General features: G+C 36.1%; 5 protein-coding genes across 7 annotated transcripts; 1 reads left to right on the forward strand and 4 right to left on the reverse strand.

Annotated features, from left to right (window-relative positions):
* Positions 1-491: 491 nt before the first annotated feature.
* On the reverse strand, positions 492-1,760 carry LOC140833572 (probable F-box protein At4g22030). Its single transcript, XM_073197905.1, has one exon. It carries the CDS (start codon positions 1,758-1,760, stop codon positions 492-494), a length of 1,269 nt encoding a protein of 422 aa, XP_073054006.1.
* Positions 1,761-4,749: 2,989 nt separating this feature from the next.
* LOC140834775 (aminomethyltransferase, mitochondrial-like) lies at positions 4,750-7,671 on the reverse strand. 3 transcript variants are annotated; one of them, XM_073199897.1, is made up of 5 exons: positions 7,634-7,671; positions 7,349-7,437; positions 6,258-6,830; positions 5,746-5,864; positions 4,750-5,393 (listed from the first exon to the last, which is right to left on the reverse strand). In XM_073199897.1, exons 3-5 carry the CDS (start codon positions 6,816-6,818, stop codon positions 4,847-4,849), a joined length of 1,227 nt encoding a protein of 408 aa, XP_073055998.1. In that variant the 5' UTR covers positions 6,819-6,830; positions 7,349-7,437; positions 7,634-7,671; the 3' UTR covers positions 4,750-4,846. The 3 variants fall into 3 exon arrangements, with proteins under 3 accessions (XP_073055998.1, XP_073055999.1, XP_073055997.1); XM_073199898.1 differs by having other exon boundaries at positions 6,258-6,835; positions 7,634-7,651; XM_073199896.1 differs by lacking the exon at positions 7,634-7,671 and having other exon boundaries at positions 7,349-7,529.
* Positions 7,672-8,665: 994 nt separating this feature from the next.
* LOC140834777 (5'-adenylylsulfate reductase 1, chloroplastic-like) lies at positions 8,666-10,958 on the reverse strand. Its single transcript, XM_073199899.1, has 4 exons — positions 10,799-10,958; positions 10,531-10,683; positions 10,300-10,426; positions 8,666-9,921 (listed from the first exon to the last, which is right to left on the reverse strand). The coding sequence occupies exons 1-4, from the start codon at positions 10,866-10,868 to the stop codon at positions 8,898-8,900; spliced, it is 1,374 nt and encodes a 457-aa protein (XP_073056000.1). The 5' UTR covers positions 10,869-10,958; the 3' UTR covers positions 8,666-8,897.
* A 2,088-nt stretch (positions 10,959-13,046) lies between these two features.
* On the forward strand, positions 13,047-15,383 carry LOC140834778 (uncharacterized). Its single transcript, XM_073199900.1, has 2 exons — positions 13,047-14,574; positions 14,827-15,383. Exons 1-2 carry the CDS (start codon positions 13,186-13,188, stop codon positions 15,118-15,120), a joined length of 1,683 nt encoding a protein of 560 aa, XP_073056001.1. The 5' UTR covers positions 13,047-13,185; the 3' UTR covers positions 15,121-15,383.
* Positions 15,384-17,415: 2,032 nt separating this feature from the next.
* On the reverse strand, positions 17,416-20,136 carry LOC140833654 (pentatricopeptide repeat-containing protein At1g11710, mitochondrial-like). Its single transcript, XM_073197979.1, is given in 5 exon segments — positions 17,416-17,708; positions 17,793-17,940; positions 17,943-18,155; positions 18,286-19,757; positions 19,912-20,136. Coding segments are annotated over 3 exon segments (1,797 nt in total). The 5' UTR covers positions 19,733-19,757; positions 19,912-20,136; the 3' UTR covers positions 17,416-17,708; positions 17,793-17,803.
* Between the last annotated feature and the right edge of the window lie 6,547 nt (positions 20,137-26,683).

Consider the following 26,683-nt stretch of genomic DNA (forward strand, 5'->3'; position numbering starts at 1 on the left):
ATGACCGCCTTGATATTTTTGTATTTAACTATTTAAAGTACTTGGTAAAAATATATATTAAAATCTTTTATTGTAATATAATTTATGATTTTAACGTATTTCTATTTCTCATTTATATGGCTAATTATATATATTGTTATATATCCATTCATTTACAAATCATAATCCATGCATTAGTTGATTTTATACGCCATCGTCTGTACTGATGCAAAAGAGTCTCTTGATCTTCTGTTAATGAAAATACCTAAATCTAAAATATAATATGCGCGTAAAACATATTTTTAAATGATATCCACAATAATAAATTTATAAAATAAATAATATTATTCGTTAACATTAAGGGGAAAAAAAGAATGAAATAAATGTTTTTGCCTAATTTTGACAAGCTTTACACCATAGGATTCTTTACTTTAAAAAAAAACAAGAGAGAAATAAAATGACCATGTTGGCTCCGTTGAACCAAAAAAAAAGTGCATGCATGGGTAGAAGATTCAGAAAAGCTTGCTTGCGAACTCATCGATGTCTATCCTTTTAATGGAGGACGATGCAGCAAGATCTCTGAGCTCCGACATGCTTCTTCCCAACTGCAGGCACACCTTCATTTCAAATAATTCTCCATTCTCCCTTCTCTCCGTATCATCTTCCCTCAGGTTCGATTCAATCGATTCTTCCATCAGCTTGAAGAATCCCGCGTTGCTCCGGTACATTTCGAACACCATTCCTACCTGCCCGCCGTGCTCGAATGCATTCACAACACTCGCCAACGCGCCGCCGAAAACGCCCAGCATCACTGCCCAACCACCATGGGAAGGGGAGCCAACTAATGAGGAACCCACGGCGGCTAAACCCGTCAGAATTGGGGCCGTAATGGCAAGAACTTTGTTGAGTTTTAATGCTTTGTTGGCCAATCTCAAATAGTCTTCCCTATCTTTTATTCTCATGACGTTCACTATCTCTCTCATTTCTTCCTCTAATTTCCCGTCCCAGCCGTTGAAATCTTTGTTCCCGCCTGGACCTTTTGACTGTCTCCGCCGCTGCTCCGTCGGCCACCAAACTGCGGGCTCCACCGTCTCAGGGAATTTTTCCAGCATTACGCCAAGGAGAGGAAGTGGGTAAGCTTTATCCAGGGCCAACACTTTTTCCATTAATTCTTTAACATCAACCGCCGTAGGGTTCCCTATGCAAATCATCGTCTGGATTTGATTATAAAGCTGCTTGAACAGCCTGGCAGCGTTTCGTTGTTCTTCAGCAAGCTGAGACGGCTGAATCGTATTCACGATCGACAGCATCCCAGTTGCGGCCACGTACATGGCAGTGGATGAAAGCTTCAAAGCAGCCTCCGGAGCTCCAGCGCTTATGGCGGCAATTCCTGCCATCATTGCAGCAGCCAGAGTGATCGCATTGATTGAATTCAAAAGAAGACTATTCCAGTGGGTTCTTTGATCTCCAATATTGTTGTGCATTTCAACTCTATCTGCAACTGCTTCCAAGATTGCGTAAATCTTTGCCATCACCAAAGGATCCGCTCCATTATTCTCAAATCTTTTAAATCCCGTGCTAATGCTAATGGGACTCACACGTTTTTCAATACTTTCATGGAGTTCGAGTTCATCCAAACTACTCGTTCGGAGCTCGGGAAGAGAAATACTGGTGACCCGTTGCGGGATGTTAATGGCTGCCCTGACAATTCCTTTTTGCTGCAAATTAGAAGAAGAAAACATGAATGAATTCAATAAGCTCGAAGATTTTAAGGTTGCCATATTCTTTTTCCTGCTTAATTTCTTTGAAATCTATATGCTTTGATTTTACTCTGTCAGGTGTTTTCGGAAATACAATTTTTGAGAAGTGGTGAGATTCGAATGGGAAGGATTGCATGTGGCAAGTGCATTTATAGAGAATTGGAAATTTGACTGTTGACTAATTAATTGAATTTCAAAAATGAAATAAATTTCAACATATCCTATGTTTGAATTGAACCGGCAATGGTTAAATATTAAATATATACTAAAATTGTGACCGTTTGCATTCAATTTTGTAGTGAACAATTATCTTGAAAACAATTCGTGGACAACTAATTTAGCCATTATTATTTTTTTATCGTGAAAGTGCTATAATTATAATGTGAATGAACTCTAATTATAATCAGTGTTCTAAAAAACACGCTTGAGATTGAAGCTCGACAAAAACGCTCTGCTTCGGGAAAAGCGGAAAAAAGCGGTCAAACTGTAATTTGATCGAATTAGGCGTAATGAAGACGTTTAATTAAGCATGTTTAATCATAATTTATCGTATCTGTTTATTTTTTATTTTTTTATTTTGAAAGTATGTATTTTTATTTTAAAATAATAAATCAGATTTATAATTTAGAAGTTTATTTTTTAATTTTAATTATAACTAAACGTGTCTGACAATGATTTGAAAAATATTTAGCAATTTTTAAGGTAGTCTAGTTTCAAAGACAAATAAAGATTGTAATTTTGAGATTTTTATGTTTTTATAAATATGAGAATTAACGTATCATACTTAAATTTATCATATTTATGTATTATTTTATCTATTTATTGGCTTGAGATAGTTACAATTACACTGAAGATGAAAAAATGTTTTTTCACGTTTAAGTCCGTGCTAATCTCGCTTAAGCTTAAAAAGTTTGGAGCTCGACATCTACGATCCGGGACGCTTCACGCTTTTTAGAACCTTGATTATAATATAACATACACACATTACGCATCAGATTAATTATTATTTCCACATGATTATATATATATATATATATATATATATATATATATATATATATATAACAAATTAAGAAGATATACTATATAAAGAATATTTTGAAACACATAATGTAGTTTAAATATATAGTTTATTTACTTTCTCTACCTCACTTTGGAATAAATCGAAATTTTTATATAATTTTAAATTACATTCTCTAAAATAAGCAGCAGCATATAATAGAACAGTATTGCCCCTTTTTCTAAAAGAACGAGAGTTTTGAAATGGACTTCCAACTCAAAGAATATTTCAAAATAATTCTGAAAGCTAAAAAACGAAACCAGTCAAAATTGTCCAAAGAACGAGCCAAAGATCTCGGACAACTCAACCATTTTCGCCTTGACTATTTTATTGACATTTAAAATAGAGCAGCTCTGTTGTGAGACGGTCTCACGAATCATTATCAGTGATACGACTTTTAGCATAAAAAGTAATACATTTTCATGAATGACCCAAATAAGATATATGTCTCACAAAATACGACCCGTGAGACCGTCTCACACAAATTTTTGCCTTAAAAATATTCTATTTTTTTCCAATTTCAATAAATGGGCAAGTTGCTCGCTAAATAAAATTAATGACGGGAAATTAAAATAATCTACTTCGAGCAAATGAAAAATTAGTGGTCGAGGTAAATAACTTAGAATTACGTATTGAATATTTGCTATGAAATGTGGGATGAAAATATTAATATCATTCTTTTCTCAATCGTACCATATTGTTTAATGCTAAAAAATTAAGTCCATGAAAGATACCTCGTTAATTCATTCGTTTTTTTATCTGCAAGTATGAGTATTCTTTTTTTTTTTTTTTTTTTTGCTTCGAATTGGACCCGCCGTGAATAATGAATATTAAGGCTAAAGACTCGCCGATGGTTTCAAGGGATGGCTAACAGTTGTTTGGCAATTGTACACTACAACTTTAATTTGTAGTCTGGCGCATGCGCTTAAATTATTCAAAAGTATTTGTTGTAATAATTGTTTTTGTTGGATAGATTAAAAAAATTATACGATTTAAAAGATTTAAATTACATCATTATTATCTGTTATAATTTTTAATAAAATTAATTATTAATCACAATAAATCAGGGACACAATTCTTGAAAAGCAGACTCTTGATTGATGGAGCCTGCTGCATGCATGTACAGGTTTCTGGTTTAGGCACGATAATCCTGACGAGATCTTCTACGCATAAATAGTCCAATCGAGTTGATATTTTTTTAGTCATATTTGATATAACACAATACTTAATCCTAAAAAACAAGAAGTTAGGCCAAAAATCCAACTTATTAGATTAGTATTTTAGAAAATTTCCTCATATACGTCTACAAATAAAGATAATATAAATTTTGATTCAAAAAATTACATTATGGCCCAACTCAAAAAATTAACAGTGTTACATTGAGATCGAAATATATGATTTGGGTAAGTTCTAAACTTTAGTATACATACACAATTTATCAATAAATTATGTCAAACTTCTATGTTAACATTTTATTATGTCAAAAACCAGCTTGAAATATGTTAACATTTTATAATGACAGTGATAAACTAATTGGATAGGAGATCGTTATTTTGAGGAACCTATGTTAGACTGATTATATATGTTTTGCGGTATAAAAATGAAATAAGGTTTCAGACAATAGAACGAGTCCAAGCCACGGGGCTTGGTCAAGAGCTCAATTCATGGAGTCAATTTTTTTTTTCCAAAACCATTAATAATTAAATTTTCGTGATCAAAGTTCGAGATTCAAACCGTCACTTTCACCATTCTTTCAAGTTAGACAACATGCAAAAACAAATTTTATGGGCGTTGGCCGAGTTTTGTCATTCTAATCTTGCACATTATAAGTTCTGAAACTTGAAATATGCACGTCTAAAATTTTCCTTTTATATATTCAGTGTATAAGATGGCGATATCAAATTATTAACAACTCTTACAAATGATATCAATTGGACTAAAAAAGCATACGAGGAAGACACAGCATTTGACAGATCTTGAAAAAGAATAGATCATTTAAGAGTTAACAGTTGGATATTCAAGAAAAGTTTCAGAATCAACAAAACAGTTAGGATGGCTTGTAATACTTCGTTGGAACAAAAGGCATTTTTGTAACTGATCCATCATATGATTTTCCCCTTATCACAATCTTTACTTTAGTACCGGCCTTGTGTAATCCAGATTTCACATACCCCATTGCAATGTTCTTCTTCAGACACGGACTGAATCCCCCGCTCGTGATTTCCCCAATGTTTTGTCCCTTCTCGTCTTGAATCTCACTATGACTTCGAGCAGGTGGACCAGAAGAAATAAACCCGACTCTCCTAATTGATGGCCCTTCTTCGATTTGCTTGAGTATTACTTCAGCACCCAAGAATCCTCCCTCAGCTCTTCGTCTTTTACCAATGGCCCATGTTAATCCTGCCTCCACAGGTGTTATGTGCTGCTCCATGTCGTTACCATACAAGCACAGTCCAGCTTCTAGGCGAAGGCTGTCCCGAGCGCCCAACCCTGTTAATCTTACCTTATTCTCAGATTTGTCAAGAATCGCTTTCGCAAGATCAACTGCATGCTCTGAAGGGACGGAGATTTCAAAGCCATCTTCGCCTGTGTACCTGGAGGTTTGTAAAGTTTAATGCCATTTTTTAACTGATGGAACGGACAGAGAACAGAATCTTCATCCATTAATGCTATGACAATGGATTAGAGAATCAGTGAATTCGACATCTTAAAGCAGCGTGAAAACACAGAGCAGTATAATGACACAACTGAATCACCCCACCATACCTTTGCACATTTCATCAACTGTGCCAAACTTCAATGCTTGTGGTGGTTGTAATGATGGACAGATATATTCTAATAGGAACGAAATATGTTACGCAGCAAACAGAAGAGACCAAACCTTGTTCTTTCTACCGAAGACACGATCATTTAAGCTTTCACATAAATGACATTCAAATAACATACCCTGTTCGAGTAAGATAGCAGGTCGATCCATTGATGTCTATCACTTTGAAGTCACTAAAGTATATCTTGCTCAAATCTTCTTTTGTCAGGTGCTGGAGAACTGGGGCAGCCAGAGGCCCCTGCACAAGAGAGGCAAGAGAATTTTAAAATCTGCAAATATTCAAATACAAAGGAGCATAGAAAAAACGTGCTTGGAATAGCAGATAGTTTCATAATAGCATTGTCTAAATAAGCAGAATACAGTGCCCAGTGCCTTGGGATGGGAAACTCAATTAAAAGAGCGAGTGCACAAATAAGCAACGTAATTGCAATATTCTCCAATGTACATTTCATTAATTCCCAAATCAGAGATTGTTATTTTATGTAAACCAACCAACTCAACCATAGATCGAGCCCTTCAAATGAAAGGCCCCATTAATAGACACCTTTTTCAAGCTCAATAGCTAGGAGTGATATTCAATCAAATTATGTGAAATATAAAAATAACCAAAACAAGAAATGTCACCACGGACCTGCAGAGCTAGAAGGGAACGCTCATCATGAATGTGCCACGAAACGTCGCCACCTTTTGATGTGAATGCCTTCATGTGTTCCTCAATATGGGCAAGATCCTTGTCTCTGCAGCCAGCATTAACAACCAGGTATATGTGATCATTGGTCACCTTGGTGACCACCGAATCATCAATGGAGCCTCCCTTCTCGTTTGTAAACACAGTCAAAGTCCCAGTCCCAGGTGCAAGCCCAGCAACATCAGCAATGACAAGCTTTTCAAGGAAAGGAATGCAGTCCTTTCCTTTAAGACTAAGACCACACATATGGGAAACATCAAAGAGGGCACCATTCTCCCTACAATTTATGGTAGAGTCCATAATTGAGTCTTTGTACTGGATTGGCATACCCCAACCAGCAAAAGGCACCATTTTCCCACCATGGGCGACATGAAAGTCATATAGAACAGTTTTCTTGAGATCAGCTTCGGATGCAAAGCACCGACGAACTACAGTCTTCTTGTCGCCATGAGCCAAACTGCGAGTTATAGATTGACCAAGTTGCCACAATCCCCCTCCTCTCATCTTTGTAAACGTCTGCTCTAAAGGAAATGCGAGTAAAGCATTACCAATCGCAGAAAAATATTGATCCTGGAGCTAAACAATACGCACCATAAAAGAAGAAGAGAGCATCTAGAATAACCAAGAGAAATAAAAGGGCTTCCAAATGAGGCAATGCATAAATTATAATGACAATGATCAAATAACATTGGATTCAAGACAGCTTTTGGCATCCAATACACGGAGTAAAATCAGCACCTCGACTGCATTAACAACCACTGGATACAATCTTTCGGCCACATCTTATACGGATTGAAAAGCAGAAAGTCATGCATTACCTAATTAAAACGTAAATCTCGAAGCTGGATCCCAATACAAAGATTCATAAAAAAAAGAAGATCTTTAATGTGCCTAGAAATAAAACAAAACGACAATGTACCAAAAACAGAAAATACGCAGTCTTGGACCAATAGTTACTATCAAACATGGAATATTGAGATATAAAAAAAAAAAAAAACAGAGAGGGAAGGAAAGAATCAAAGCATACACATTACCTTGAGCACCGAGGATCCCTTCTCTTGAGAATGGTTTGTGTGGGAAGTTTGTTACATGAAATAGAGGAAAGCTGTCGCAATCCAGGCAACTGAGATATAAATTATGCGTTAAAAATGGAGTAAGATTTAAGTTTTGTGATATATCGAGTATTTATTTTCTGGAAATTAAAATGAATAATAATAAAAATAATAAAAAAAAATGGAGAGAGTTAGTGGGTGGAGGAGGCATTCTCAGCCCAATCAAGACCCAATCTTTAGTGAGTGGTGATGCGAATACATAATTACCCAATTTCTCGATCGATTTGCTTGTCTGGTAGAGGACGAGCTTCATGGATGTGGCTCGCCTGCCAGCGTAGGATCAAAATGCCTATTTCACCAAGATCTTAAATTCAGACCAGATCTCGGGTTCGATATTCTAAATATAAATATTCACTCGAGTTAAAAAAAAAAAATGTCTGTTGTTCTGGTAAGGAAAGAAACGCGTCCATAGACGATCCTATTTATCTATGTAGAAACATTGGTTAGATACTTATATATGCATATATATTAGGAGGAGTGCATTAAATCAAAGCCAATTTGAGTATAATTTGGTTCAAATGTGAGTTTATTCGAAATTGAATCGAACTTGAGTAGCTTAATTTTTTTATTCCATCTTCTCTAGTTTTTATTTAAAATACTATTTATAAATTTAATTCACTATAACATAAATTTATTATTTTTTCGAACCCATTATAGATGTGACAATTTATTCATAGAAATGGAGATGAATCGAGTCCACTTGCGATTTTTAGTTAGTGCTATTAATGTTTTCAAGGGAAAGACCTTGAAAATTTCCATGAATGTGTGAGCTTCGATCTAGGCCGATCCATGGGCTGGATGACCCACTGGGTATTCAAAATCAGTTTTCGGTTGTTGAAGAGTTATCACGTGAAAGTATATGGAGCTGGAAACCAATTATATTCAATTTGAATCCTTGGAAGATTATTACATTTGCGCTTTTTCTCCCCAGTTCTAGCTTTCGTTTAATGATACACAACAACAGCTCCACTTGGTCTTTACGGGCATGGACTCAAGCATCAGCTGGGTAATTGTTCCATCCAAGCTTGTCCATTCGCCCGCTCAAATTTGATGTGGGCTCGACTCTGATAATTTACTATATAGTTTCCCCACATCTGGAACTTTAAAAGTGACTATCGACTTCGTCTCCACTTATCATAGCCGGATTAAAAGTTTATTGACCGATGAACAGCAGTTTATTTCGCTTTAAACCCATATGAAGAATGGAGCTTTCCTGAGACGTACGTGATCAGACAATGCTTAGGGACAAAGAATTCATATACAGAGAATTTGGCTAACACTGATTAGCCTCAAATTAGTTACGATACAAAGGCATATACTCGTTACCATACAAAACCAAGGGGAAAAGAGAAAGCAAAAGTAGAACATCAAAATATTATACAAGAAAGCAACAAAGGCAGCTAGACTTGGTCCAAAAACTAATGTCCCAAGTCCCCATTCTAGCACTTCAACACTATCCATGTGTCATCTTTCATCGGAGGGCATTGACGAAAGCCGTCAGAGACGCAACATCTCTATTTTCAGATGGATATTTAATGGGTCGTGAAGCATTCTTGGGGAAGAAAAGTATGGTAGGGAAGCTCCCCAACTGCAATTCTTGCTGTGCAAATGACTTCTCCTCTCCATCTGCTCTGAACTTCGCAATCTTAACACCGGATCCTGTCAGTTTCTCCGCCAATTCAACGTAGGATTGCTCCATCCCCTGGCAAAACTGGCACCAAGGTGCGTAAAGAACAACTAGCCAAGGCTCATTCCTTCTTTTCAGTTTCAGCAAGTTCTCAATTCCGGGCCTGCTCAAATTCACAACACAGTTGGTGTTGAAAAGGTCTGTCTCTTGGACCGTCCCATTCGCATGAACTGCCCCGTTCAAGCTTTCCTCCTTGATGTTCCCTTTGTGAAGTCCACACTCCTTGGCTTTAGCATCCTCCCACCACCATCGTCCTTCTCTCTCGTGTTGACCTGGTAGCACAGCTCTTGTGCAAGGTTCGCAACCAATGGAGATATAACCTTTGGCATGCAAAGAGTTCACTGGAACATTCATGGCTCGAAGAAAACTCCAGATATCATTTCCTTTTACATTTGCAACGGGATTCCACTTCACCAAACTGCCAATCCCGCCATCCAAACCCTCAAAAACAGGGTCAACCTGAACAACTGGGACTTCAGATCTGGTACCAGGGGATTGATCCTTTCTTTGACCCGTTATCCAGGCTCGCAACCCTTTAAGGGCTCTTCTCAAAGGCCTAACTTTTCTCACACGGCAGCATTCCTGGTGACCGTCTTCGTAAAACGAGAAGAGCCCTTTGTTTCTTACCAAATCCTGCACTTCGGCAGCATCAGGGAACATGTATTCTATTCGGATTTTATAGCGTTTCTCAACATCATCAAAGAATTTGTATGTCTCCGGGTTCAATCTCCCTGTATCCAAGCTGAAGACCCTGAACGGTCGTCCAGTTAAGCTGGCGTATTCGATCAAAGCAACATCCTCTGCTCCACTGCAGATAATAAAAAATTGGTCGGTAAATAAGTTCCAAAATAATAAGCAGCTAGGAATTCAAGTAAATGAGACTACACCAATTTGTTAAAAAGAAAAGAAAAATATAGAAAGACCACTATTTCTTAACCTACTTCCTTCGTTTCCCATTATTTCATAAAAATACACACATTCGAAATAAATTATTACGTATGGAATTCTGTCTTCAAGAGGATCCCTGGAACGGTTACATAAATTCAAAATTTCTTCTTTTGAAAAGCAGATTTTGGTATGCATCAGACTAAAATTAACTATTGATTGCCACATCCATCCGTTAAAATCATTCGATAAATACAATTAGATTTTAAAAAAAGGGAACGGTAATTACTGCATAAGTTACCTAAAAGCAATAGCAATATCGTTTCCAAATTTCTCAAGGGCCTTATCCATAATCTCCAGCGGGGAAGCATTTTCAAGCTCCTTAGACAATATATCAAAGTCTTCCAACCCTATTTTCTCAACCACCTCTGCCAAAACGGAATAAAAATATATCACAATAACGCCCGCCATTTGGACAGACAAAAAACCAAATCCCAAGCCTGTATGAAGATTGACCAAAATTTTCACATACCATGAGCGAAGGAGGTCGTTGCGGAGGGGACAATTGAATCGTTCCTCTTTGGCTCAGCATTCAATGGCTTAACGGCGCAACGCCGTCGTGAAAAATTAACGACCGCCTGTGGGAGATGATTCCTATCAGGCTGAAATGCGCCCACTTGTGCAGCTGAAAATAATTATAGAGCACCTTAAGATTAGTACAAGATTTACATAGAACAAAAACCAAGATACCAAAACAAAAACCCAGAAATATGAGCAATTGAAACATAAACGAATAGTACCTTTTGGCTGCTCGAGAGGGGAAGATAGAGAGCTACGAATAGCAGATGAAGAAGTAACGGAAAAAGCCATCAATCCACAAAAAACCAAATGCTATTTACGAAGAAACCGTAAGATGATCAAGCTACAAGTTTCGTGCAAGACCTCTGTGTGGAATATTAGGTTCCAGGAAGCTGTTTTAAAGGGGGAGAAAATGGAGGGTGGAAAGCAGCCTCTTCAGGTTCATTGAACCTGGACGTATTTTGGGGATCGCGCGATTTCCGAGGTGGCGAGTGATGATTGGAGGGGTGCCAATTTGTGGTTCGTGTCATGGCTTCCGTCATGTGGCGTACAGTGGAGAAAGGAGAGAGTCGTGGTGGAAAGGTAGTGCGACATCTAAATGTTCGATTGTCGCCGTTTCATGCTAGATTTTTCTTGGATTTTATTTATTTAATAATCACGTAATATAAGTTTCGTCCCATTTGTTTTTAAATTTGAGCTGAAACATATTGGGAATAAAATCATTTCTTCCAATGTGAAATATAATTCAAATTTTTATGGTATAACGAATCCTAGATTTTTATTATTTAAAAAGTCATTTTTTGTTTAGTTAAAATCATTGTATCATATAGGTTTGTGTAGTAATATATAAAATAAAATAGAACATTTAATTCGCGATTATTTGGTCCGTTCCTGTTTGTAAGTACGTGGATGCTCTTGAGGTCTTGTACATCTTCCTTTTTAATAAAAATAAAAATAAAAATAAATTAAACTAGCCTCACACTCATTTGAAAAAAAAAAGAAAAAAAATATATGGATAATTTTCCAACATACAAATTTTCTAAATATAACATTATTAATAAATCATTTTAAAATGTATTATTTATCATTGTTTATATTTTCAAAAACAAAAAAAAATCACGTTGAAAGAAGTTAATGAATCTAAATAATCGGAGATTATAGAGACTACTAATTGTAAATATTGACTATCTAAATTTGGATTATCGCCTTTCTCTAACAAATATGTCCAAAAACATAGACTATCTTAATTACTTTCTCTAAAAAAAAAGTGGAATATCCCGATTCCAAACATAAATCGTGAAATCGTATTGGGTTCGACAAGACTCTTTTTTTTTTTTTTTGTTATCATTATTCCATCAAGACTCCCTATTTAGAATGAATAATTGCATTTTGTATATTACATCCATCTCATCGATCATGATAATTATCAATACAACTTTAAAACTACATGTAAACAAAAGTTTGTGTGAGACGATTTCATGGGTCGTATTTTGTGAGACGGATATCTTATTTAGGTCATCCATGAAAAAATATTACTTTTTATACTAAGAATATTAATTTTTATTGTGTATATCAGTAGGGTTGACCCGCTTCACAGATAAAGATTCGTGAGACCGTCTCACAAGAGATCTACTTCTACGTGTATTAGCATTGTTACATGAGCCGATATTATATTTAAACCCGTTAACTTTAAAAATTATACATATCTCTCAGTAAAAAATTGGGCTTCGTATCAAAAAAGTATTTTATTTTCTTTAAAAAATAAAATAAAACAAGTTGATATTTCTGAGAAATAAATTTTGGATTATCAATAAGAAATCGGGCTTTGCTGGGCGGCCATCATTGATTGTACTCTCTACCTTTGGGATTAAATTAAAAATGATATTATTAGATTATGTCTGGGTTGACCGAGGACCGTTGGGCCAAAATGGGCCCACTGAAACTCCTCCCAAACGACTGTCCAAAGCACTTCAATTCCAACTTTTGCTTTAGGACTGCCCCCCACACGCTTTATTTCTTTAGCGTGCACAATAATTATTTTGGACACGGGAAAACATTATATTCTTCTAAATATCTACTTTCTTGATTGATCATTGATATCTCCGGAGATGCTTGGGTCATCCTTGGTCGTGCCTGGGTCATGTACCCGGATTGTTTTTAGCTCAGGTTCTGTGAAGTTAGGTAGTCAGGGAAACAACGAGAAAAGCTAGCCCGAAATTAAACACCTTTCGAATAGAGGATGCATCGCTTTCGTAATGCCACCCTTATTTTGGTTTAAATTTTGTTATGTTTACGAGTTATACTTATTTAATTTTAAATGAAATTTATTAAATATCTGTACAAGAAATCGTATATTTTCGACCAGACTGTATTTGTTACAATAATAATGATATAAGAAGAATCTAATTATCTGTGTAAAAATGTCGTAATTAGATTCTAAAAACATACACATATGAAGATGGCTTTGGCAACTCAAAGGTGAATTTTACTGATTTAAACAAAGCAACCTGAGTGGAAAGCAAGCAAAAGCACAACAATATTTCATTCACATAACAAGTGTAGTAGAAGATTACACAAAACGGCAGAATTTAGCGGGGAAATTCTTCAAATGTCCAAGTCTTCGGCGACGCTCGGTGTCATACGGCCTCAAGACTATGCCGGCAGCCCCGTTCATTACGCCGTGGCCGTCGGCGATCACTCCACCCTCAACAAAATCCTCTCTTCGATTCCCCGGCTGCCTGATCCGACCACCATCCGGACCGAGTCCGATTCCATCTCCCAAGAACGTCTGGCTGATAAAATAACATCCGCCCTCGACCGCCGCGACAACCGCTGGAGAGAAACCCCACTACACCTTGCCGTGCGCTTAAACGACGTCATCGCTGCTCGAGCTCTGGTCACTGCCGGAGCTGACATTTCACTTCAGAATGGGGCGGGGTGGAACCCTCTTCAGGAGGCACTCCTCCACCGATCTACGGAGATTGTCTCGGTTTTAGTTCAGCGGCACCACCTCGCCGCCTGGTCCAAGTGGCGCCGTCGTCTGCCCAGTGTCGTCGCCGCTCTCCGACGCATGCGTGATTTCTACATGGAAATTTCATTCCATTTCGAGAGTTCCATCGTTCCTTTCGTCGGGAAAATTGCTCCATCCGACACGTACAAAATCTGGAAGCGGGAAGGAAATTTACGGGCCGATACCTCCCTCTCGGGATTCGACGGTCTGAAAATCCAACGCGCTAATCAAAGCTTTCTTTTCCTCAACGATAGTCTCGACGGTGCCCTCGATATCCCACTAGGTTCCCTCTTCATCCTCAATCACGACGAGAAGAAAATCTATGACGCATTTGAGAACGCCGGGAACCCATTATCTGACTCTGACATTTCGAATTTCTGTAATCAGACCAGTGTCTATCGTCCTGGAATGGACGTTACGAAAGCCGAATTAATCGCCCGAACAAATTGGAGACGCCAAGAAAAGACTGAAAATGTAGGAGAGTGGAAGACAAGGGTTTACGAAATGCACAACGTAGTTTTCACTTTCCGGTCACGTAAAGTATACCCGGGAGAAAGTAGAGAAGACGCGTTCGGGCCCACATGTGTTTTGCCGTTGGAGATTGACGAGGAGTCCGACGATGGTTTCATCGTTGCTGAGAATCCAAGATTCAGTGTATCGAACGACAGGCAGCGGAGACACAGCAGTTTCGTGAGAGAGGAAAGTGAAATTGTAACAGTGTCGAGAAAGAGCGTGGATATAATCCCTATTGATTCAAGGAGGAGAGCTCCGCCTTCAGCGGTGGACAGGGTGGTGGCGCCTCCAGATACCAAGGAGAAGGAGTACGCCAAGAATATTCGGCCGACGTTCTGGTTAACAGAGCAGTTTCCATTGAAGACGGAGGAGCTGCTGCCGTTGCTGGACATCTTAGCGCATAAAGTGAAGGCCGTACGGCGGATGAGGGAGGTCCTAATGACGACGTTTCCTCCTGGGACATTTCCAGTAAAGGTAACGGCCAGAATGGGTAAATTCCGTGAAATGCTTTTGTTTGATTACTTTGCTTAGCTTTAATCCCATCTTGTAATGCATCCAAATTTGCAAGAAACGTTCAGTACTATGCACAAGGCTCGTTGCTTTGACGTGGAAGTATCCCATTGGCCCCCTTGTAATCGTAGGTTATTGGGGCAAGAATTCCACTTTGGCCCCAAGCTTGAATCTTGATTATCTAATTATACTAATCAGGCATTGTCACATGGACAGGTAGCAATCCCCGTGGTTCCTACAGTGAAGGTGGTGATCACATTCACAAAATTTGTCGAACTTCAGCCAATTGAGCATTTTTACACTCCTCCGTCGAGTCCTAGGCAGTTTTCTGGTGGTATTCATAGTGAGTACTTCTCATCATGGCTATCGAGGAGCATGAGCCGACAGCAAGCCAGCGAGGGCGAGCACATGATCGATCCGTTTGTTATTCCGAGTGGATACAGTTGGAGTAGTTTTGATGAGAAGAAGAGGAAAATGAAGAAGTCCAAGTCCAGCAGGAGAACTAAGTGATCATATGAAGAAATGGATTTCAAGAGACTCTTAATGAGTATTACCATGAGGTTGAGTTTTATGGTTTTATTGTCTGTCACATGCTAATTTTGGAGGCAAGTTTTCCGACTCTCCGACTATTTTAAAGCTATATATGATGCTCGGTGGCACAAAAAAGGGTCTCGAGATAGTTTACCCATTAGGGTATATTGTTGATTTTTGTAAGTTAGATCTGACCGAGTTCTGTTTTTTTTCCCTCAAAATTGATATGTGGAAATGAATACAACTTTTATAGTATAGATAGTTTACATTGAGAAATATTTTATCATAATTTGCCCAAACGAGTTACTGCACAACAAAAGTTGATCGTGTAAGCTGGCTAATCATACATCAATTAAAAATATAGAAGGAAAGAATGAAGAACAACTCATTGCTTCCAGGCAGCAATGAGTTGGCATATGTTGTTTGTTACAAAAAAAAAATAAAGGGTACAAGTCATAGTTAAAGGAGCAGCCTACTAGCTGCAGCAACCCATTCTTAATCCAGCATAAAGATCAAATAATCCTCTGTTTCTTCATTGACAGCCTCAATTTAATATCTCTACTTAACAAGAACAAGGTTTTGTACTCCTCCCTTTCCTCTTATCTTGTGTGTTTTCAAGTTATTTATGATTTCACAATTTTCCAACGTATTTCTTTCGGTTTTGATCATCTAGCCATGTTTAACATATTATCCATCAAACAAAATAAATCTCTAAAAGCTCTAAAAAAAAATTAATTTTACAAAGTTTGATCAGTTTGGTTTAACCGATTCTCAAAATGAAACACAGACAGATTATATCGATATTTCTCAATAAAAAAATCAAACTAATGAACAAACTGGACTGAATCTGAATTAAATCAATTGGGAGGCTTGTTTCTGTTTGGCCGAGCTTTTGCTAAACCTTAAAGGTGTGAGGGGAGCCCATCCTCGATCCATGCTCCGAAGTTTTGCATCATCAGGCCATCTTTGTTAACTTTGCAAGCACTACAATCCAAGAAGCAAAATATACAAGGTGCATGTGTAGACAGAAATGTCTGCAGATCGGCCAAGCTGGGTAGATCAACGGGGAGAGTGAGGAATAGGAAAAGAGACGAAAACAAATCTGAGAAAGACCCCGAGAAAGAGAAGAAAGCGGCCTCCTCCGACGGATTAGGTAAAGCCAAAGCAAGCAGCCATGGTTTTGAAGTGGGTCAAAACCAAGTTCCAAAAGAAACCTTCCACCTGAACAACAAAGAGCTTAAGCACAAAGAAGATAGTGTATCATTATTGATTCCTATTCTATGATTTTGATGAGAATGTTAAATATGTTGTAGAACATATAGGTAACTACTCTTCAGATATCCATGGAACAGATTTGTTTATCGTTTAAATGAAATTATTATTTTTTTAAACTTTGAAAGTTACAATAGAAATAGCGACAAATTCATTATCATCAACCTTGGGAAAAAACAGACAAACCACAAAATTATAGATAAACATTCACCATAATGAGAAATCAAATACGCTTCAACGAATTGTAGTTCACAGGGTAGTAGTAACTTAAACAGATGAAGTTCAAGAATTAACCATCAATGCACTTATATAAGGCAAATTAGTTTTTGTCAATCTAGAACGTAGAGAAAACCGTCTTCACCATTAGATTCATCATAAATTGCAGCTATAAATGCAGCTGTAACTACATGCAATAACAATTAAAATAATGTTCTATTTCAACAAAAGAAAGAAAGCCTTCCCAGAATTCAAGCTTGATCCTCTTTTGGACCAGATAAACAAGTATCACCAAAGTCAAATCCACAGGAACTAGGTACGTGCAAATCAAAGAACGAGATGAAGATCCATTACATAAGACTCTAACCTTTCGTAGAAGATACTTTTTCAGTTAGATGTTCTAAATGTTTTCTGACAAACAAAGACTATCAATGGACTTTTCTATGATTGATGCGTTAGAATGATAAGTCCCATCAAATAACCCCATAGCCCTCTAAAATATTGCATAAACTCTCTTCGGAAATTTGGTACCCACGTAACTCATGAATCTGGATATCATACGCACTACACATAGAGACGACCTACAAGGTCAAAAACCAAAGTGTTGGCCATGTGGTTTATAGCACATTGACAACATTAGGATGCAAAAACCATGTGGTAGGATTCTGATAATCCCGAGACAGAGAATGAGCCATATAGATGATAATTTATCAACATAAAAATAGTCTACATTGCTTCCTTCCCTTTAAGATAGGTGATATGTTCTATGACAAATTAATCAACATGTTAACCAGAAATAATTTAAATATTAAAATAATTGCTGAGTTTGCAATCACCCAAACCAAATTATCTCTTTAGACAGGCAAATCACATGATTTCGGCATAATTTATCGGTCAAATATAAATACAAACAACCAGAATTGAATTACACGGCCTATAATAGGTAAAGTTACTACTGACGCCTTGCATCATTATATCTATAAAGAACCCAAGTGCAATGCTGCGCATGCTCCTGAGTCCAGACAAAGGAACTCAGGATCACCATGAGCTCGACTGACTGACCAAAAAGAAGATTCATCCTGCAAGTCAAGGAGAATTTACAAATCCATCAACAATAAGCAGTATGCCAAAAAAAAAAAAAAAGTATAACATATTTTGCTTACCAGCATTATCCTCAGTCAGTGTCTCTTGAATGAGTAGATTTAATGATGTCATAAGTTTGGCCAGCCAGGATTACTCCCTCGGGATCCATGTAATAAAAAAAATTGGTGATTTCCTGAAGGTTTAGCAGTAAGGTTGTGTAGGTGCAAAATCCGGATTCATAACCTCAGCAACCATAATTCTCAGAAGTTCGTTTGATTGATGAGACAACCCAATTTTGCTCATGTAGCCTATCCTGAAGTTAAAAGTTATCTTGTTAATCAAGATATCTTTCTTTATCATGCTTGCAGGCACACTCAACGTCTCTATGACTTTCCGAATGCTGTAGTATCTGTTCAACAAATAATTAAACTTACCACATAAAACTTATTCATCATTCAACATATATCAACCAAAAATCTTGTGACATCCACTTACCTTCTTTACATAAATAATCTGAATCCTTCTCCATTTCTACCGTGCCAGGAAATTTGTTAACAGCAATTCCCATTCAACCTGCCTTAAAGTATCCATCAATCATGGTAGCATATGTCACAAGGTCAGGGATGAATCCCCGAACAAACATGGAGCATAAAAGCTGTTTCGCGCCTGATATATTGTTGCTTCTGCAAAGATAATTGATGAGAATATTGTAAGGGAAGCTGTCTTTCACAAGGTTCTTGTCTAGAGCCCAGCCATGAAATTTTAGAGCCTCAGTAACATGACCATTCCGGCACAGTTCTTTCGCAATGATAGAATGAGTGAAATGATCAGGAGATATGTAATTTTCCATCATATTGGATAACAAAAGAGAAGCTACACAGGTATAACCTTGTACATATATCAAATGTATTAGTGAATTATATATCACTGAATCAAGCATCAGACCTTTTTCAACCATAATATCACACAGTCTGAAAGCCTCCTCCAAATACCCGTGCCTCGCGTACCCATCAACCATGGTAGCGTAGGTCCTAACATTAGGCGCCACTTCCATCTTGACCATTTCGACTAAAATTTCTTTGGAGCAATCCATCTTACCCAACTTGCAATAACCATTGATGAGACAATTGTAACTGACCACATTAGGAGATACACAACCTCTGGACATATCACCCATTTTCTTTACAACTTCATGAGCTAAAGTGAGGTTAAAAGCCCTACACGCGCCATCAATTAGCATATTGAAACTGATGACATTTGGAAAAATCCCACTTTTCAACATCCTACATAACACTGTGAATGCTTTAGAAAGTTCACCTTCCATACAATGAGCATAAATTATAAGATTCAATGTATTCAAATTTTCACAATATCCATATGATATCATTTCATTGTACACTATCCAAAATCTACCAACTTCGTCTATCTTCAAGAGATGGTTCAAAAAATTGTTCCACGCATGGATTGAAATCCAATAACCTTTTGTTCTCAATTTCTCAATCACAAGATATGCATCATCTGTCGCCCCAATTTCAGTACATGTCCTAATCAATGCATCAAAAACTGCACTACTTGAAAAATAAGCATCGTAAGTATTGACCAATGCTTCTGAAATCTCCAAAGGCAAATAACCTTTAGATATCATCAATTTTTTCATCAAACATAATGCATCGTCAAAGTTCCTACGATCCACCATTGCATGAATCAGAACACAACAAGACCCTAAGGAATCGAGAAGGCATTCGCCTACTCTTATTCTCTGGTGGAACTCTAAAAGTAGATTTGGAGATCTCTGAAACTCTCGAAAAACACGGTAAATCAAGGAATTTGTGAGCGTTGAAGACAGCTGGTCCACAAAATTCCATTTCTTCCGCCGTACATTCACACAAACAGCTTTAAAAATAATATCTTCAGCAACTGGGCTTGTGAAATGGTTGCCCAAGTGCAAGCCTCTGGCAAAAATATCCCTCTTTTTTGCTGAAAGAGACTTCATAGGCATGGAACAGAAAACCCAGTTCATAACATGACTTCTCCACCTCAAGAAACTATAAAATTGAAAAACAAAAATACATTAAGGCAATGAACAAATAAAACTCGACAAAAATATACTAAGCAAGCTATGACGACTTAAAAACCCTGCTTCAGAATGCAACAGCAACCAATAAAATAAAATTGTCCAGAACTAAATGCACAGCTCACCAGTTCTAGTTCAGCCAAAGGCACACTTCGATCAAAAAATTTTCCCAAAGAACAAAAATACATACAAAACGGGTAATAACCATTATACACTAGACGGCAACAAATATATAATCATTAAAAAGGAAAAAGAAAAAGAAAAAAGAGAAGAAGCAAACGCTGTATATAGGGTTTTGATTTGTGAAAATCAGAACAAAATAGGAACCTGAAGAAGCGCTAATTTTATGTCAGCCATTTTTTAACGATTTTATCATTAATTTGATTACAACTGACCGTGGTAGTAAGAGAAAAACAAGTTTGTCATAATCCTAATTCCTAAATAATTATTGAAGACACCTTTTTCGTTAAATAATAATAATAAAATAAAAATTTCAAGGACCATTTAATTAATATATTTTTTTAATATCTTTTTTGAAAATTTCTAGGACATTATTTTGATATGGGGAAGTATGTCGAAGCTATACTGGGCTTGGGCCCAGTCTAGACCAATTCATGAAAGTTATATATATTGGACTAGGCTAGCCCATATTAAAAAAATTAAGTGTAGATCCTTTATTATTATTATTTTTAATGACGTAGAATTATAAACACCCGAAATTTATTTTTCGATGTATATTGAGTAAATTCTCGAGCTAATATATTAGACTGTAACATTTGAAAAGTCCTATGAGATAGGTTCTCTAGAGAAAGTGTTCGTTGCAAAATTGAACACAAATATCATTGATCAAATGCTCACATATACCAACCCAACACCCATTATAAACACGTGTACATCCTTTCTTTATTGTTTGGTGTATGTATATGTATGTATGTGTGTTGATAATTGATATTTAACTACCGCACCAAATATTAAATGATATGAAATAACAAATATTATGTAATATAAGCAGCAGGGTGGGTAGTATTCATTTTTACGTTGTATAAAACACAATCAAAAGTTTAATAATACTAATACATACAATGCAAGAGCATACCTTAAATGAAAATATATTACCATAGGTTATATTAAAAAAATATTTACTTGTTTATTTCGAAGTTGAAAAATTTTGGGAAATATCAACTCACTATTTGGTTTTAATTATAAGAAGGAAAAAAAAAAAATAAAATAAAATTGGTCTCAATTCTATCTCATACTCTAAAATTGTGAAGGCCCTCCATTGCATGATATAAAAAAATCACAGAGACTACCAGATAAAATATCTCCCCAATATTTCCAAGCATTTAAATTGTGTACATGATCGTAATATTACGAAATAAAGAGAATAAAACAATGTTCCGGGGATTTGTTCGATCGAAAGACTTTTTCATACCAAGTCAGAGATCTGAATACTTTATTTCTTCTGAAAAGATATGAACAATTTGTTGAGTTCATGTATTAAATTCTAACAGAGACGTATAAAATGTAAATGACGAAGCTCTTTTAAAATTTAACTTATGTATATTAAGCAATAGTACCAGTTAAGAAGATATAAATTTATCCAAAACCTAAATTGCATTAACCAACCACTGCATATATAAAATATATGGTAAATGGAATCAACGAAAGAAATCTCCACTCTACCGTGATAAAAATGCATCATACAAAGCAGTGAATACAAGTCACCCAAATGCATTCATGCATGAATATTCATATGATCGATAGCTTGCAACTAACATTATGGCACTAATTATATATATGATGGGAAAATTGCAGAACGTGCAAATTTAGAAACTATACACAGAACTTTTTGAATTTTGTTTATTAAAAGTAACCATCCAGATCAATATAGTTACCGGATTCTGTCCTTGCATGCATGTTTTAGAACCCTCCCATCCCCCATCGCAGTGCCTCCATTAATTCCATCTTTTTCTGCATGCTATATGTACACTTTTATGACAAGGTCCCAAGGAAGTACTGCAGGTTACACAATTATAAGGCACTCCATTCAATTCAAACCAATGAGTCACTCTTGCATATATTCTGCTCCTCCATAGTCCATAAACCCTAGCTAATCCATCCTCCTCATACACAACACATGCACACGCGTGGCACGTGCATACATATCATCGATTACTTAACGTCGATTACTTCTGATACTACGTATAAATAATTACATCGAAAAAGATTATTGTTGGCATATATAAATATTAACATATATATATATATATATACCAAGCTAGTCTGTGATTTTGAACATATAAATAGTACTTTTCAGTATATATTAAGGAGGCCTCACAAAACTTAACATATACTATATATAAATATAAACATAGCTCGGTTTGATACTTGTATTTGGTGAATGTTGGGTACGTGTATATTCAATGCTTCATTAATAAAAGACTTAAATGTGGGAAAGAATGGTGCGAAAGAGGGTGAGAGACAAAAGGAGTTCAGCAGTTTCACGTGAAAACATTTAGTATGGTTTTTAATAAGGACAGTGTCCACAAGTTCAGACATTTGTTTCTAGGGATTACATTTCGATTCATGTATGGACATTTTAAATATTTTTTTTGAATATGTTTATATGTATTTTCACAAAAAATATAAAAAAAGACTATGATTTGATTCCCTTAAATTCTTTGAGTTTTAAGATTTTACTTATAAACAATATTATGAGATGAAAATAGCGTCTTTTCAATTAATCTTGAATGCAATATTTATACTCAGCCGGGATATCAGGAAGTATGACAGAAATAAATAATATTTTCGAGAAAAATATTTTTAATGGTTCGAAATTCAAAGGGAGCTAGCTAGGGTGTTAATGGTGTTGCCGCATCTTCTCCCTAACCTCATAAATGCATTCTGAAAGGTTCCATATTTGCTGCAGTGAGCTTTTTCATCGTTACATAGCTTTTGAGTTAATTTTCCTTCCTTTTTGTTGTTGGGTTGTTGGGCAAATTCAATGCCCCTCGTCCCATCTCCTTTCAAATCTTTTCTATTTCATTTCGTTTTCTTTTATTTGAAACAAAGGTATTTGTCCATTGATGAATTAATATTTATATATATATATATATAGTAGAATATTAAATGATTTGCAACGTCTCACCCCCTCACACTCGTTGGAGCCCTCCCAGTCCTATATATATCTCTATATGTCTGTCTTCTTGTGTGTATGGGTTCAGGGGTATGAATGACGCTCCAGGACTATTCTTGGATACAGCAAACCAATTGATATAATAAACCTTCTGCGGTTGTTCTTCGAGTACTTTTCACAGAGAGAGTTTAAAGTTGGGCTTATTCAATATGTATTCTGCCAAATTTTTTCAGGTTTTGTATGTTTTTCTTGAAGAAACTAAAAGAAAAGAACATTTTGTCAAATGGGATCCGGAATATTTGTATACTGGACAGCTATGAAGGAGTAATAGCACTGGATCGGAGTAATAGAGGCTTATCAGCATCGACCGATCGAACGAGATATTGGTGCAGTTCAATCAGAAGGCCCTTACTCTAATTGTGTAGAGCTCGGCTATTTGATTGAGCCGTGCCAATATCACGTAATATTAGACTCATGTGTTGATGCTAATACAGCCTTGTTACTCGTCCTTCTCTCCTCGAAAACCAGAAAGAAACAGGTAGTCTATCTGCTTAATTTCTTGAGTTATTTTGTCCTTCTATCTAGCTAGCTATTTGCTGTTCTTCTGGTATGAATATACTAAAAAAGTTTGTGTATTATTCTTTTAAAAACTTTAATTTAAGTTTAACTGGCCCTTCTAGTAATTAGTTTATGTGGTTTCCCGATGATTATGTGTCCTGCTTTTTCAGTTTTTCTGGTGAAGATATGAAGGAGGCAGCGTAAGCGATCAATATCTCACGATCGACCAGATCCAGTACAAATATTTCTAGAGTCGCTAGAATTTTCTCAAAAAAGAAATTTTGAGACGTTTTTTAAAGTTATTATTATATAATATCTAATTTAGTTATTCATCACAATATTTTTTGTTGGGACAACAAATGACAAACATTCTTAAAAGTTTGTGAAATCGATAAAAATTTCTCTAGAAATGTTCTCCAAACATGAAAGAATTTTTTTATCGATTTAGAACTGCCAAATCAAATGAACCTCCTTTTCTGTGACTGTTGATTGTCTACTTTGAGAAAGGGATTTGTATCTAATTAATCACTAGCATAATATATATATATATATATATATATATATATATATATATATATATATATATAGTTTTGTTTTGTTATCTAGAAACTGTGTCAACCTCTGTTCTCACCAATGAGAAGATATTATTGATGAACACGATTGACGAATAACTTGATTTTGTGTGCTTAATAAATGGATTAATTAATTAGATGGTGAATAAATGGAATCTTTAATACATTTGTATAATTGCATTTATTGATCTCTACCTAAATACTTCCTACTTTCTGACTACACTTGGGCCATTTGCCATTACATCTGCTGGCTCTTTTCAACTCCAAAGTAGTACTAAACACAGATATGAAGAGATTAATATATATAGAATGAATCGACAACACCTAATCGATGGCCACATTCTAATCTCCAAATGCCCCGGCGAAAGGCCAAAATTTAATCAATGCATGCCATTGCCGAATCGGGTTTCATTGCGATTCTCGTTTTGAGGTGACTAAATTACAGTTTTGTTATCCATGACGTCAAAATTAGTTTAGTTCTCACCCGTTCGAGTACTGTGAGCTATACATTACTTATTGACAAAAACTTGTGTGAGACGGTCTCACGGGTCATATTTTGTGAGACGGATCTCTTATGTAGCTCATCCATGAAAAAATATTACTTTTTATGCAAAAAATATTACTTTTTAATGTGAATATCAGTAGAGTTGACCCGTCTCACAGATAAAGATACGCGAGATCGTCTCGTAAAAGATCTACTATGACTTATTACATATGTATTGATATTTATATAATATATAGGCATGCTAAATTGTTAACATATCAGAAGTTGAATAACATGGATATAATACTCGGGCTGTAAGGGTCTAATTGCAGCCTTCATTCAATGTTTTTAACTAAAATTTTATTTCATAACATATGTAATAATCTATTTGAAACACATTATAATTAAACCAACATATAGCTAGCCCCTGATGGATTAAAAAAACAAATTAGTACTTTTTCCCTTCTATTATCAAGAAAAAAATATTTTATCCTCGAAATCATTATAGGCATTCTTCAAGCACCTGCCAACAAATTTTGACAAAAGATCTTTGTGCTTGCAAGCTTTCTTGCTAAATATTCATGTGGTGGGACCATTTTATCACAATCCCCCATCACCATTTTTAACCTTATAGTTTTTACTCCCTCCATCGTCAGAATTATGATCATCTGGTTAATCACATGTATCATCATCCCACAATTTCTCTTTGGATTTCATCTTCAAAATATTGGACAAGTCTGGAATATCTGTAGGAGCTGATGAATGTTGAACAACAAAATCTGCGGCCGAGTCCTCCGCCTGGCCTCCCCCTCTTGAAGAAATAGCAACCGCTGAACGCCAAGAAGATGCAGGTGAAACTTTCTCTCTTGTTTCCGAGTTCAAGTTTGACTTTGAACCTTCAGTAGTCTTCATTACTGACCATACTTCATCTTCTTCAAGATCTGCTTCTTCCAACGCAGCCTTTATTATTCCTCCACTGCTGTAGTTTCCGAAGCCACGCTGAAAATCCTCCATGGAAGACATTACGAGTTGCAAAACCCAGTGCTGAAAATGAGAACTGCAGCTTGAAATGACCTAAATTCATAAACCCAGAATCTATATAGAGCTAGACAGATGTCAAAATGAAAAGGGCTGTTAATTCAGTCGGCCACGAGGAGACAAATTATAGGAAGTGAGTAGAAGAGAATAATACGAAAAATCTACATTATCTTCTTCCGAAATGCCTCCAAAAACAATAGCCTTTTCTTACTCAATTCTTCAGCAAAATGGCACTCAGGTTTTACCCTCAGAAATCCCTTTTACCGCAAACTTCCAAAGAAAATCAGTGTCAAGAAAATTACGTAAATCAATCTCTTCCAGTAAGAGAGGGGTAAAGGACAAAAAAAGGGATAAATCTAAGTCCCCGCCCTTTGAGCCCCTCGAAGCTGGAGACTGCAATAAAATATTGTAAATATATCGATATAATACATACTCAAAGTTCAAATTTGCACCAATTTTCACTTTGCCACTGTCAAGTACCGCGTTTATTTACTCTTATCCGCCACAAAATGACTGGAATCTGAAAGGTTGGTTTTTTCTGGTACGGAAATTCCCAGAACGCCGCCCAAAGAAAGATATGAATAAACTTATTGTTATTAAAAAGAACAGGAGAGGGAGGGAGAGAGACAGAAGCAAGTAGATTGAGCTTACTTTTTGAGAGAACTTCTGATCTAATAGTCATAGAACCCACAAAAACCTCTCTCTGCGAGGATTCCATTCTTTCCCGCTTATGGTAAAAACCTACGGTTAAATATTAGAATCAGCTGGACTTTTTATATTTTACTTCATACTTTAACTATATTGAAATTGTTTCCATATATCAGTGTAAACAATCATCAATATTTAAACGTCGAGGAAAAACATGTTTAAAAAAATTCTAATTTGGTTTAATTACCATTTCAACTTTTAACGAGTCAAATTTCAATTTTAGCTGAACTAACATTTCACATTTAACCAAAACATTGTTTCATCTCGTTACCATTTCGAGTTTTTAGCTAGTCAAATTTTAATATAACAATATTATATTAATTGTAAAACAATTTTTAGCAGGTGAACCTAATATCAATTTATACGATAGAACTTATGATAAATTTATGCAAAAATTTAGT

This window comes from Primulina eburnea, chromosome 6 (assembly GCF_022965805.1).
Source record: "Primulina eburnea isolate SZY01 chromosome 6, ASM2296580v1, whole genome shotgun sequence".
NCBI classification, from domain to species: Eukaryota; Viridiplantae; Streptophyta; class Magnoliopsida; order Lamiales; family Gesneriaceae; genus Primulina; species Primulina eburnea.